The following is a 14,749-nucleotide window of genomic DNA, read 5'->3' as shown; positions in this document are numbered from 1 at the left end:
TCAGTGTTTCTTCCTTTGGGAAGGAGTGACTTTTCCATGCCACATTGTGCTAAAAGGGGATTTAGTTCATTGTTTCACCACACACTGAGTAATGCTGACAGTTAAGTCTAGATGCAAGTGGAAAACTTTTTTCTACAACCATGAATTACTGCTGATTTCACATTTAATGCATGATGCAGATTCATCTTGAATTATTTAAAGTATGATTTCCACTGAGCACCTAATATACAACAGTGTGGTGCACGCAGCTGCTACACATAAGAATGCTGTATGAATCAAATTCTGCTTCCAGTTACACAATTTTAAGTCTAAAGTAACTTCACGGACCTCAGCAAAATATTATTATGGATGTACGTCAGAGGAACATGAGCAAAATTTGGTTCAATATGTAATCATTCTGTGTATGAAGACGTCTACAAGATTTTAGAGAAGGGAGAACCTATTTTGAAATGGACAATATAGAATGTACTGAATGACTGGTAACATTGTACAAGTTCACATTACTCATTACAGGTGTGTAAGTTTGCTATACTGCAATTAAATGTACTTTGCAATGGATATAACGAATTGGTGCTTCTTCACAAACATATATTCAAATACACTGCTGGAGCTATCAGTCTGAGAAGCAGATGTGTCCAAATTACATTTGAAAAACTAACTAGTGCCATGTAGGATCTGATCCTGCAAATTAATACACGAGTGGCTGAGATTCTTTATCCTCACAGCCACATGTTCGCAGGGAGAAGATTATATCCTCAAAAATTAAATAAGATTCTAGTAAATATAAGAAATTTTGACCCTATATTATCAGCATAGAGATAATTATCTTAGACATTGACATCCTAGGACAAACCTGCGATAATTCCTTGCAAATGAAGGGAAAGTGGCCTTTCCAGTAAAAGTCATCACGTGATGTTAACCTCTAGTTATCAAGAAATTCAACTGTTCATGCATTTTCTCTCTCTACATAGTGTGTATGTAGATACGTACTAGTTACCGTTAGTCAACATTACCCTTAGATACCGCACAATGGCTCAGATTATCCCTTTGCACAGAAAAAACAATAGGAGGGGGGTTCTGAGTGAGAAGATATCCACAACGATTCTGTTGCCAAGATTCCCCCATATTGTTCTTACGTGGCATAGTCTGCCCCAACCCCAAGGAAGTGTCTCTAGCAACTTCCATGATCCCCCCACAGACTGGCATCTTCTCATACCCCCACATCACTCAGATCTGTGGGAGTCTCAGGGCATCTGCATAGAGGCCCCCTGTGCCTCCACATCAACTCCGACCCCCTAGTTCCTTCATCTCCTTGGAAGAGATAACATAGCCCCAGACTCCACTCTCTTTGCTACTAATTTCTATAGGTTGCAGAGGGGACGATGGGCCCACTCCTTCCCCTGGCCTGCCCAGTCTCCACCCCTTTCCTCAACTGACTCTGGAAAAGGTTCCAGAGTGCCTGGACCAACAGGGGATGCTATAAAAAAAATGGCAGAAACCCCTTCCATGTAGAACAGGGAACATCCAGGCATGGATTTGGAGTGGGAGGGGAGAAACAGGATGAACTGAGCTTGTGGCACTTCAGACCACATGGTTATTTCTTATGGAGAAACTATTAACATTCTCACTTTTTAATGGCAAAATCCCCCCCATACACACACTTGAACCGAACTACCCATTCATTAAACGATAAAATCACAACACTGAGGTCATGCATGTGTAATGCTGACAGACCCCGGTCATCAGCTGGGATCAAACCCGGGACCTCTGAAGCTTAATGCATGAGCCTCTATTGCCTGAACTCAAAGACATCTTTTAGTCAAGCTGTATCAGGCTCAACAATCTCTAGCTGCCCTAGCCACCACTGAAGAGGAGCAGAGTGCTATAGCAAGCAGGCATGGGTGGCACAAAAAATAGATAGACCTTTGTACTGCTCAAGGGTGACAACAAATGAGCAGTATGCTGGCCGGATCCAAGCCATAGCAGCTATGTTGGGAGTGTACAGGGCTGGCCTTACCATGAGGCAAACTGAGGCGGCCACCTCAGGTGCCAGACTGGGGGGAGGAGGGGCGGGTGGCGCACTAGGACCCAGAGTGTAGAAAATGGTGTCTGCTGCTGGTGCATATGTGTTCTCTCTGCTCTAGATGCACAGAGATGGAGTGCTGTGCTGGAGGAAGGAGGGCACGAGACATAATAGGCAGGCAGAAGAAGAGGGGAGAGAGGGAACAAAAGAAAGCAGCAGGAACTGCAGGGAGAGGGAGGAGGAGGAGCCTCTTATATACTCCTCTAGCACTCCCAGGAGCCTGGACTGATTAACACCAGCTTCTCAGGGAGCTTCCTGTTTCCTGCTGCTTCCCTGAGCCCACTTGAGGAGAACAGGCAGTCAACTGAAGTAGTAGGAGCCACTTCGGCCCTTAAGATGCTGATATCTTCCCTCACTCAGGCCCTGCCACCAGCCTGCTTACTTGTCCCCTTCAACTGAGTGTTGAGAGCCACTATAGCTGGCACAGAACAGCAGTCATGGGTGAAAGAAGAAAACGCCCCTCTGGGGCAGCATTCAGAAAAAGAAAGCAAGCAAAGGAAGCTTTTCTATTCAAGCAGGAAGGAGCTCTCCTGAGATGCATAGACAAGTGTTCACGGTGAGCCTTCGGCCCCAGTGAGGATGTGAGTGGTGAGGAGATGCCTGATCTTCCAGTTAGTCAGAGTGCAAGTGGCCTGGCAGCTACTGCAGCATCCATATCTCCATCTCAGATGGATGTAACCATGCACGTTCCTGAAGAAAAGTGTAGATCAGAGAAGAGTGTGGTGGAGGCGCAAGAAACAGCTGCTGCTGACTTAAGGAACTAAAGTCTAGATGATCCAGGACTGTGGACCCACTTGAGCAGTAGCCTGAGGTACTTCCTTGTACTGCACGGGCCACAGCAAGTGAAAAAACGTCATGTTCCCCAAAGACAATGAAAATAGAAGGTTCCATCCAACACATTACTGGCCTAAAATCCCCAATGGTGACAAAGTGGAGAGGCCACTTATGTACTCAAAAACCCAGAATGCTGCATACTGTTTTTGTTGCAAACTCTTCCAGTCTAATGTTCCAGCCATATTGGGTTCTACAGGAACAAAGGACTGGAAAAATCTGGCATGCCATGAGAAGGCAGCAAATCACCAGAGAGCATTCCATAGATGGAAAGAGCTTGAGATGAGACTAAGGTTAAAGGCCACCATAGATGATCAGCATCAAGAGAAGATTGCATCAGAGTCTCTGTACTGGCAAAATGTTCTGAAAAGGCTCATTACCATTGTGAGAATGCTTGCTACCCAAAACCTAGCACTGCGTGGCACTTCAGATCAGCTGTGTGCACCAAACAATGGAAACTTCCTTAAAATTATGTAGCTGATGGCTGAGTTTGATGCTGTACTCCAGGAGCATCTAAGAAGAGTCACCACCGAAGACATGAACACACACCATTACCTTGGAAAAACAATTCAAAATGAGATCATAGAGTTACTGGCAACAAAAGTCAAACAAGATTGTGGCAGGTCTGAAGTCAGCAAGATATTACTCTGTTATTCTTGACTGCACACCTGATATCAGCCATACGAAACAAATGACTTTAATGGTGTGTTTTGTAATAAACAGAACCTAGTGAAAAATGTCCCTGCAATGGTGACTGTCAGAGAGCATTTTCTAGAATTTATTGATGATGATACTACAGGAGCTGGTATGAAATGTGCTTCTTAAAAAGCTGGAAGATACAGGAATTGCAATAGCTGACATGAGAGGTCAGGGCTACGATAATTGTGCCAACATGAGAGGAAAGAACAGAGGAGAGCAGACTTGGATCCGAGAGTTAAACTCTTACGCTTTTTTTGTCCCATGAAGTTCTCATTCATTGAACTTGGTGGTCAGTGATACAGCATCAGCTTCTAGTGAGGCTGCTGAATTTTTTAATGTAATTCAAAGCATCTATGTATTTTTCTCTGCATCAACTCATCGATGGCAAATTTTGAAGCAACATCTGGGAACATCCTCTCTGACACTGAAACCACTGAGTGCCACACGATGGGAAAGTTGAGTGGAGGCGATAAAGCCTATCAAACACCAAATTGGGAAGATAGATGATGCCATAGTTGCCTTTATCGAGGATAATGCTAGGACAGGAACTTTGTGGGAGAACAGTGGCAGAGGGAAATGGAATCACCAGAAACATACAGAACTTCAAATTTCTGTGTGGCTTAGTATTGTGGCATGACATACTGTTTGAAATAAATGTTGTAAGCAAGAGACTCCAAGGTGTTGACCTTGATATATCTGGAGCAATGGAACAACTGGACAAAGCGAAGTCATACCTACAGTCTTACCGGTCAGATGAGGGATTTCAAAGTGTTCTGAAGAGTGCACAGAGGTTGGCAGAGGAACTTCACACTGAAGCTATTTTCCCACCCATCCAAGAATACAAGAGTCACCGAAGAAGACGACACTTTGATTACGAGGCATGGGATAATCCCATAAGAGACCCCCAAACAACAATTCAAAGTTGAATTCTTTAACCAGGTGCTGATTGTGCAATACAGTCAGTTGAAGAAGGTTTCATGCAGCTCAAGGAACACAGCAGTATATTTGGGATGTTGTAGGATATTCCAAAACTCCTTACTATACCTGAAGATGACCTACACCAGCAATCCAGGGCACTAGAGACAGTGTTGACACATGACAACATGCACGATATTGATATGAGTGATTAAGGTGATGAACTGAAAGCCCTTTCAAGATACATTTCAGCAGGATCAACTCCAAAGGCTGTTCTGGAATATATGTGCACAAATAAGATGACCACCCTCTTTCCAAATACTTTTGGTGCTCTGCGCATACTTCTAACACTTCCTGTAACAGTTGCCAGTGGAGAACGCAGCTTCTCCAAGGTGAAGTTAATAAAAAACACATCTACACTCCACAATGACACAGGAGAGGCTGGTCGACCTTGCAACCATCTCAATAGAACATGAGCTGGCCCAGACTGTGGGCCTTCAGCAGGAACCAGTTCAAATCTTTGCAACCAAGAAGGCACGTAAAGCACCACTTTGATTATTCAAACAGATAAAAATGCCAGTGTTTACTATGCAGACAAGAAAAATTAACTTTCAAACGCCTGAACAGCAAATGTAAGTGTTCTTAAAATGCCTTGCTCAAAAATTTTAAGTAAGGCATTTTAAGTTGTTAGTTCTCCTTTATTGGGGTAGGTAGCAGAGCAGTACCACAAGAGGAGTAGAACAGGAAGAAGGCAGAATTGAGACCTTTCAAAGTTTTGGCCCAAGCAAGGAGGCATGGGGGCATCATTTGAGCTCCCCGCCTCAGGTGCCAAAATGTTATGGGCCAGCCCTGGGAGCGTAGCCAGAACGCTGTTGCACCTTAGCTGTGCTCAGCTGCCAGAACAGGCCTTTGAGACCACTAATGTCAAGTATAGCTTAGAACAGCCATGAGGCTGCTGTCAACTGCACTGGGGGCTGAACTCGTCATCAGATGACTCAAGAATCCAGGAAGCAAAGAGGTAGCTTAAAGCCACCTTTGTCCACTTCCCCAGATGCAGTACCAAACAGTTAGGCTGCACCTGTGAATTGGAGGCATAGCATTATACAACAAAACAAGAGCAAACCATTGAAACCAAAAGGAACAGCAAATCTTCTAATAGACGAAAAGCAAGGAGGAAAGAATCAGATGAGAAGCATGTATGCTGAAAATGTCATTCATCAGGGAGGCCACCTAGCATCATGATCTATAGCAAATGAGAAGCAACCTCAAGCCATTTATCAAGTATTTCACCCAGAACTTTATTCTGGTCAGCCTCTTCCCCTCACCCTCATGCAATCCAAACTGCCTCACTAACAGCTGTGATCTCAGGCCTCCTCCTACAACAGGAAGGAGACTTAATCTTTGAGACTAGTTCTAGAAGTGGGAAAAAGCACCTGCATGTTGTACCCTTCTCTGCACTTCCAAAGCCTGGGCTAAATTCTGCGCTTAGATACATGCATACAACTCCAGTGGGAGCTATGCATATCAGAGGGCAGAATCTGGCTAAGTGAGATCATCCCAGTGATGCTATTTGCTCATAGCCAGCCTGAGGAGATAGAGTCCTGAGCTTACTTTCAAACCAACCTCCCATGTGATGGTGTCTTCTTTCTACCCTGTCAGAGTTCACTCACCACTCGGTGCCTCCTTGGGGCTACTTCTGGGGACTCGCCATTCAGGTCAGATACCTCCCTCCTCACTCTCCAGGAGACATGGAGGTCCCTCCAGCCAGGTCACTATAGTTTTCTTCTTCGGGGGTATCAGAATCCCACTGGGTCAGCTGTCTTTATGCTGTTCTAGTCTTCTACTTCCAGGCCAGGTCCTATGCCACTACTCTGGGTTCCAGCTATTTTCCCAGACTTCTTCCCTTCTCTACCAGGCTCTGTAACCAAGATCAAGGCCCTTCTTTCAAAAAGCAACTACAGACTATTTTCCCTGCAACCCTCTTCTGTTCTCAGCTTGCTGGCTGTATACAAACTCAGCCTGCCCCTGTGCATATGGGCTTCATTTGGTTCTCCCACAGGTGCAGCCTATCAAGTTAATTATCCTAATAACCTGCTCTGCCTTGGGGGGGGGACACCCATTACACAGCCTCATCCCCAAATTCTGTCATGAAAAGAATTATAAAAACAAACAAGTTGAATGTACTTGAATAGACTCCTTGAATAGACAATTTCAATAGACACCTGAACTATCAACTCATCCTGAGCCATCCTGTCCACACCCTCAGGCCTAACATGTGACCTTTTCAAACATTAATTCAGGAGCATTACCTACAATCAGCATGTGCTTTCACTTAAAATGGTTCCCTAAAAGGGGATGGAAGAACCATGTGGTGACCCAGTAGCAGAGGGTTGGGTATGAGTGGAGCTTTGGGTCCCCAGCTCACTTTTTTGGGTTATTAAATTAATAAATGTTGCCACAAGCCACAGCTATTTTGTCAATAAAGGTGGGAAGCCACCCTTGGGGAATTTGGGGGGGGGAGGGAGGGGCAGGTGGGGAAGGAGGAGGAGTATATCCTAAAGCCCTAATTAGACCCTTGTTAGAAGACAAGTCAGGGGAGCACTGGCTGTTGTTAAAGAATAAGAATAGCTCTTATCCAGTGCTTATGTATATACAGATGGGGCTACTGATGTATGGAAAGTTGAAATAACTGGCCCCAGATCACTCATCAAGTCTGTGGCAGAGCACCGTCAGGCCTTCCGACTCCAAGTTCCACACACTGTCCCCTAGGTTCTGAAAGAGGGGCTGTGTTATGGGGAAGAAAGATCCAAAGTGATTAAATCTGAAACCACATTAGCCATGATTTTAAAGAAAATTCAAAAAGAAAGTATGTCAGTTTACCTCTTGCTGGGATGTTTAAGCTCAAAGAGGCAATTTCAGATGCACAGGAGAGTATCTCTGACAAGCGTTAGAACTTTAGTTCCTGAGGACTAGAAGTTGTGGAAGTGGAAGAATTCTATGACCTATTACATAAGATACAAAAAATTTTAAAACAATGTATCTTGAAGAAAGACTTAGAAAATAGGAATAGAAAGTCAGGTATGTGTACACTGCAATTAAACACCTACAGCTGGCCCATGTCAGCTGACTTGGGCTTGTAGGGCTTTGGGGCTGTACATTTGCAGTGTAGACAGTTGGGATCATCTGGCGCTCGAGCTGACACAGGCCAGCCACAGGTGTTTAATTGCAGTGTGCACATACCCATTAATTGCTGTAATTTCTGTTGTCTCTGCAAAGGAGAATATGATTGACTTTGCCTTAGATTTTACTGAGTAATTTATAGATAAAGATCGTGTCCTTTTCCCAACTACTTCTAGCTTTGAACAGGATCATAGAGTTCCCTTGGGTTACTCTGTATTGGTAACAGTCTAAGATCTAGAGTGGTGACAGTTTTAAAGTAGAGAGGTTCCAGGGGGCAGAAACATTTTTTCAACAGCAATAAGATCTCTTTATTTCAAGATTTCAGCACAAATATATAAAAAAATGACCAACACTTTGCAAAGGCAAGAGGAGACATGCTTCTGTGGCATACATGATGTTTTAGTTTATGCATCTAGTCTGAGTTAATTATGGTAGCAGGACTCTATTTTCACTGAGGCAGAAGGTATGATATTTATCGAGTGCAGAGTCAATGAACTGGTAAACAAGAGTAGGCAGCATTCCCCCAAGGAAAGGACTGTTTTAAAATTCAAGGCTTTGCCATTCTCGGTACAAAGTCTTTGGTCACATTGGCATATTTGTGATCACTAAACACACTTGTGGTTTGAAGGTTTTTGTCATAGATCTGTATTCCAGGGTCTGGATAGTCTGCTAGAGATTAGCATGTGGAGGGCCCCCTCCACAAACTAGTTATTCCCCTTTTCTGCATGGTAGAGAGAAGGACCAATACTTCAAAGGTACCATTCCACTCTAACTGGCCCAATGTGAATGCCCCTCCATAGGTGTCTGTAGACAAGAGGCCTTGCGGAAGGCACTGTACTTCATGGCACTATGGTTTCTGTGTGGAGATTTATGTGGGAGCTAATATAGATAGCTATATTAGCTGGCTGCATAGGTCAGTATTATGATTGCTGGCTTATGGTAGTAAAGGTTATGGGCCCAGTCCCCATAGGGTAATAATAAATAGTCTTCTGACTTCCCTCTGCAGCTTCATCGGGACCTAGCCAGTGGTAGCTTGGTTCTGTGAAGGAATCGTTGCACAGTTTTTCCCTTATCCACTTCTAATGGGTTGTCCCCTAGAAAGATGATCTGGGCTCGTTTTGTGGTTTGCACAATTTGCTTTTCTCAGTAAATATTTTGATGGAGTGAATTCTCACTTCTGCCATAGAATAGTAGTGCTGGGCTTTAGGCAGATTAACATGTTCCTTTCCTTTGCTTAGATCCGCCATCCTCACTCTGTTTCTAGTTACATCTTGTAATTGAACTGTGGTGCTTATTGCCACAGGAATTGTTGAGGCCAAGAATTTAAGATTCAGAAAAAGGATCGGACATTTATATGGATAAAGACTATCCAAAGTTGTCGTAATTAATTATATCACATTTTGGAAGGACATTAAATCTTGTGCTTGAGGCTTAAGCCAATCTCTATTAGAAATCAGGATGAGACCTAATGTGGGAGAAAATTATTTCACAAATGCCTATCACTGGGTTTTCATATCTTCCTCTGAATCATCTGGTGTTGGCCACTGTCAGAGACAGGGTAGTGGACTAAATGAACCTTGGATCTGATCCAGAATGGCAGTTCCTATGTTCCTAGTTAATTACTGGACCATTAGTAATTGCCCCTAAATGTAGTTAAACTTTTTTTACCCTCTTATCCCAACCTCCCCCTTGCATTTTCCTCATCTCACCCATATTCTGCTCCTTGTATTAATTATTCTTTTATCCAATTTATTTTCTTTGCTTTTCTGAAGAAATTTGTATTTTGGAAAAGCAGACCGACCACTTTTTGATCTTAGGAAAGGATATCTGCTTTCTGTGACTTTATCCCAGAAAAACTGGCCTTAGAGGGCACAAGGAACGTTTCTCTATGGATTTAAGGTTCCTTAAACTTTAGGAACAGGTATTTTGAAGGCCAGGATTTGTTGTGAAGTTTGGACACACTTACTTCTTCTTCTTCCCCCTTTCCTGGACAGACCAACTATTTGGCCTCTTTTGACATAGAGGTAGCTCTTAGTTTACCTTCTTCTCTCTACTATAAACATTAGGAAGTGTTAGCTGTTGTTTTCATAAACCAATATCAAATGGAAAGAATGAAGTTAATATCCCTGTGTTTTGGTAGCCAGGAACCTTTTTTGTAAATATATATTTTTCCTGAAGAACTTGAATGGATTGCTAAATATAGTGTCCAGTATTCAGATGTAAAATCAGCACTTGCACCTCGGAGGAGCAGTCCATAAAGCCTGTACATACCCCCAGCTCACTGGGTCTGACTCCTCAATGCCTTACACCTAGTGTAATCATTTACAGCTGTGTGAAGGAGACAGTCTGTGTCCAAATTCAGAATGGGAGCATTTTACACCTGTTAAGCGTGTGCTACGTGTATGCAAGTGACTATCAAGAGTGCAAGAAAAGCAGTGGTGAATCAGGCTCAGAGGATTTTAATTTTAATCATCTAATTTAAAATGTAACATCTTTGAGATTGTGACCACATCATAGCCACAGTGTACAGCACTGAGCACAAGGAAGACTACTACACTCTTCAATAAAATGAAGGTGAATAATAACCATCACTTGATCTCTCAACAGGGTTGCACCTGCTCACATAAAGGACTGAATTTGGCTCTCAGAGTCTAGTTATCAAAGGCAGTTTTGTAGTAGTTCCTCACCTCTATCTGCCCCAAGTCAAACAAGTCAACAGAGCCTCCTCCGTAGACAGCAGCTACTATAGGCCCATATCAATTAAGAGTATGGGGCCTCCGTGCTGCACCCATACAGAGCCCCCCTGAAGTCACTGGGGCTCATGTGGGTGCAACAGGCTGCCTGCTTTCTAACAAGTGCATGATATTGGCCACAGGTAGGAGTTCTGGTAGTGTGGTGTCATACTGCCCAAGAATATTTCAGTGAGGCTGTTGTGGACACATGGGAAGCATTCCAGGGACCATTCACAACATATGGAGGGGAAATTTTACTTAAGCAAAGCATAGTCCTGAAAACCTCCCAACCTACATGGAGACCACCTTCTAGTTGATACTTAGTGAATATTGTCAGTTGAGTGGCATTTGGAATTGCTTGTTACCAAGTCATTTTTGTAATGGAATTATTGATTTATTTGCAATACAGATAAGCACAGTGCATCACAGAGAAGGATTTTGCTTTTGACTCTCTCCAGGGTGACTTTTTGTAAACAAACATACAGCATACTCACCATATCCACTAGTACGGTACCTGCCTACTATCTTCTTTTTGTCTTTAGTGGGACGTCAGTATAAAAGGCTGCACAATAGTGACAGAGGCTATTAGAGCTCAGAGATAGCTCTTGTTTGCCTCTTAAAGTGTATTATTAGAGCAGAATTCGCAAGGTTCCTACACAATAAGATTGAGAGTCAAGCACTGTTTTATAATTTTATCCCAGCACAGTGATAAAGCAAGCTACTTGCATTTTGATTACTTTAAACATGGTAGTAAATGTATGGTTTTAAAACATGGCACTTTATTATTTCATAAACAAGAGTGAGGAAAAGTTAGTGCATAGTTTATGTTATGCAAGAATTGTAAGAAATCAGAATGAAACATAAATCCATTTCACAGATATGCTTTCCGATATCCCTACAGGGTGAAGATGATTAACCACACAAGGTGGTTTATAGCTAGTGTCACTGCTTTTGCTATTCTTATTCCTGCAGTTGTCTAATCCTTTTTAAAGTATTAAGGCCAAATCACCCTTTTCCATGGAAGAATCTGCAGATGGGGAAGTGTACCAGGTTGCTCTACATGCATGCTCTAGTATAGGCATTTTCTATGTGAAGGATTCTTCCCACACTATGCCCCTGTATTCTGCTGCAGCATTATATAAAGGATGAGGAAGGACCTCAGCCAGCTGGGGAAAACTCCTTGGTGCAAGCAGTGTGCAAAACTGATGTAGACAGCTGTACTCAGGCTCCTCAAAAGCACCATTGTAGGAGTGTAGCGAGAGATGAAAGGAGAGTTCCCATAGGTCATGTCACCAGGATGATTGACAGCTCCATCTTGTGGAGCAGTACTAGCAGTGCAGGCACCAGCCCCAAATCCAGAGGGTGCAAAGGCATTTTAGAGCCACCTTTGCCCCAACTCTACCTGAGCTGTGTATTGTGTGCTGTACCTCCAGGACTGAGAACAACAGAAATGTGGTGGTGGCCTAGAATAACAATTCAGCCGTATTTTAAAGGTAATTGAAAAGTCTGCTCTCATTATTATGTGCAAGGCTGGCCACATTTAAAGCATGGGCAAAAAAATCATCCATCCTGCTACTCAGAAATCCTAGCCTATTTTAAATAGTAATAAAATGTTTACACAGATAGAAGCCACCACCACCCTCCTGTGCTGTGGGAGAAATGGAGCCAGGCAGTTTATGGATAGTCTGTGCATAGATGACGAACATATGAAAAATTGTCATGAGAATTCTCCAGTGCATGTGATATCTTTGTGTTCTTGCTTATGAATTTTAGGTTGTTTTGTTTCTGTTTCCTCCTATATTTCACCTATAAAATCCAGAGTATTCATGTAAAACAAGTGCTCACAACAGTTATCTCAACCCTTCCTGCTAAACAGAGTTTACTGCAATTTCTGAATGCCTCAGTCTTCAATGTATTTATCCTTTCCACACCTCTGGGAAGTAGGAAAGTGCTATTATCCCCATTTTACAGATTGGGAACTGAGGCACAGAATGACTAACTGTCTTGTCCAAGATAACATAGACTTCCTATGGCAGAGTGAGAAATAGGACTCAGGTCTCCTGCATCCCAGGCTACTACCCATGCTACAGGACCGTTCTTTTTCCCTAGATGGAGCATGTATCATGTGGTTTGTTCTGTTCCCATCCCATGGAAGGGTGACTGGAGATCCCACACATTTTCAGCCACTCCCCCCAGTTTATGTTAGGACACTTTCTGCAGCTGGCCAATAAGCTTACTGCGGTATCAGTCCACCTATTTTCAAATATAGCTATTTTGGCCCAAATTGTGAAGCAAATGAGAACATACTCCTAAACACATACTGGTACAATTCTTTGGTGCAATCAGCATGTGTAATGTGAGTCACAGTTTCAAAACAATTTCAGTCTTACAAATTTGAGGCATTTCAATAAAATATGTCATGCTACATTCAGAAAGAAAATACCCTTTTTTGTTATGCTAAGTGTAATAGCTTGCAAATCTGTTTTAGTAATGAAAATACATAATATAGCAGAGATTTCTTTATCAAAAAGATTATTTGGCTCTGTTGAACATTGTGTTTCATATTTGTCAAGGAATATCAACATAAGGAATTAAATTAATTCTAGAGGCTGCACCACCCACCTTGTAAGACTGGCTTTGACTCTTTCCAGTCTACAGACATTGTAAGTGGCCTTTAGGGACAGGGCAAAGATAGGCAGAAGAGGCACAATCACTTGGTCTTTACTTTGCCAAAACTCCTAATGGAGACCAGGGGTCTGAGTAAGGGCTGCAGTGTTGAACTCATAAGGGGAACTCTTACTCTTATTGGAGTCAATGGCAAAACCCTCACTGACTTCAACAGACACAGGAGTGAGTTCAATACTGACTAAAATGTTACCCAACTACTTCCAACTTCCTAAGTGAGCACTCAGATATGAAAATGATATGCATGCTTCTGGCAGCCTCCAGCCCTGAGACTGCCAGTAGAATTAAAATGGTATGTTACTTCCCTGTAAAGGCCTTTTTACCAAATTCATTTTTTGCTATTTATGTCCACCAGTTTAAAGCCCCCGCATCTGTATTCCAATAAAAATGTGGGTTTTTGATAGTCAAAAAATATCTTCAAATATCTTCAAGGCCTTTCACTTCTGAAGTGAACATGATATGACATTGGGGGAGGTGTAAATTTCTATAATCTCATTTTGATTAAGTATACATTTTTTTCCAAAAGGAACAAAAGTCTCAATATTGTCCCAAATGAAACTCACTAGCAAGACTCCCATTGACTTAAAGGGGTGCAAGTCCAGGCCATTATTTCAAGCGAATTAGAACTAAGTAAATTCATCTATTTTAACAGGTTCTCTGCAGCAACAGTCTACTAGAGTCAACTGACTACTGGCTACAGAATCAGAGGACACCATGCCGAATTGGCTTTGTGGAAGACAAATCAGAAAACAAATGTGCTTCAGTAAGTACACAGAAGCTTTACACTTATGTGGGGAAAAGTGAGGGAAGGGAGTTGTCTCAATGAAGACACAAATTAATCAGCCATTTTAAAAAAAAAATCACTGCATGGTAGCAGAAAAAAAAATGTAATTAGTTACTTAACCTAAAACTGGAAATCCTAAATTTCAATCTGGATTAAGACAGTTAAACAAACAGGCAAAGCAATACCGGTATAGATTTTTATACAGTAGACACCGAAAAGATCACTTTGGAAGTTTGCCTACAGACTTAGGCCCATCAGTATTGACTCATATAGTCCGCAGCAGAAAGACAAGGATAATAGGGTTACCATTCGTCCGGATTTACCCGGACATGTCCTCCTTTTTGTGCTAAAAATAGCGTCCGGGGGGAATTTGTAAAGCACTCAAAATGTCCGGGATTTCTCCCCTCCCCCGGCAGAGCAGAGCGAGCGGCTGGGAGGGCTGCAGGAAAGTCACGGGCTGGACTCCGGAGCAGCTGGAGAGGAGCCGGATCCGCCCTGCATTCTGAGCAAGTGTATCAGCACAAAGTGCAGCCCTCCCCTTTTGCAACTGGGAGCGGTTTCTGCCATGCAGCGTAGCAAAACGGGAGCGAGAGCACTTTGTGCTGATACAAGGGCAGTTCTCCCCTGCAGCCCGGTCCGGCAGCACTGTGCAGGGCCAGGGACCGGGTTTTGTTGTGCTGGGGAGCGAAGCCACGTGTCCGGCTGGCACAGAGCCCAACACCCTGTTCTGAGCAGCAGGGTAAGGGGGCCAGGGGGCAGGAGAAGGGGCAGGGAGGTTCTGGAGGGGGCAGTCAAGAAACGGGGGGGGGGGCTTTTTGGGGGGGGGGGAAAAAGTTTTGG

The 14,749-nt window shown here is 43.1% G+C and overlaps 1 protein-coding gene across 4 annotated transcripts in view; it reads left to right on the top strand.

Moving 5' to 3' along the window:
* SPHKAP (SPHK1 interactor, AKAP domain containing) overlaps positions 1-14,749 on the top strand; it is a 111,520-nt gene that overhangs the window by 30,807 nt on the left and 65,964 nt on the right. For all 4 annotated transcript variants that reach the window (XM_034781617.1, XM_034781616.1, XM_034781614.1 and 1 more), the window contains exon 3: positions 13,778-13,888. In XM_034781617.1, the coding sequence (XP_034637508.1) occupies positions 13,778-13,888 (111 nt within the window). The remainder of the gene's footprint in view (positions 1-13,777; positions 13,889-14,749) is intronic.

Source organism: Trachemys scripta, chromosome 9 (genome assembly GCF_013100865.1).
Source record: "Trachemys scripta elegans isolate TJP31775 chromosome 9, CAS_Tse_1.0, whole genome shotgun sequence".
In the NCBI taxonomy this organism is placed as follows: domain Eukaryota; kingdom Metazoa; phylum Chordata; order Testudines; family Emydidae; genus Trachemys; species Trachemys scripta.
Note: the sequence above shows the minus strand (reverse complement) of the source record. Positions and strands in the feature narration are given on the sequence as shown.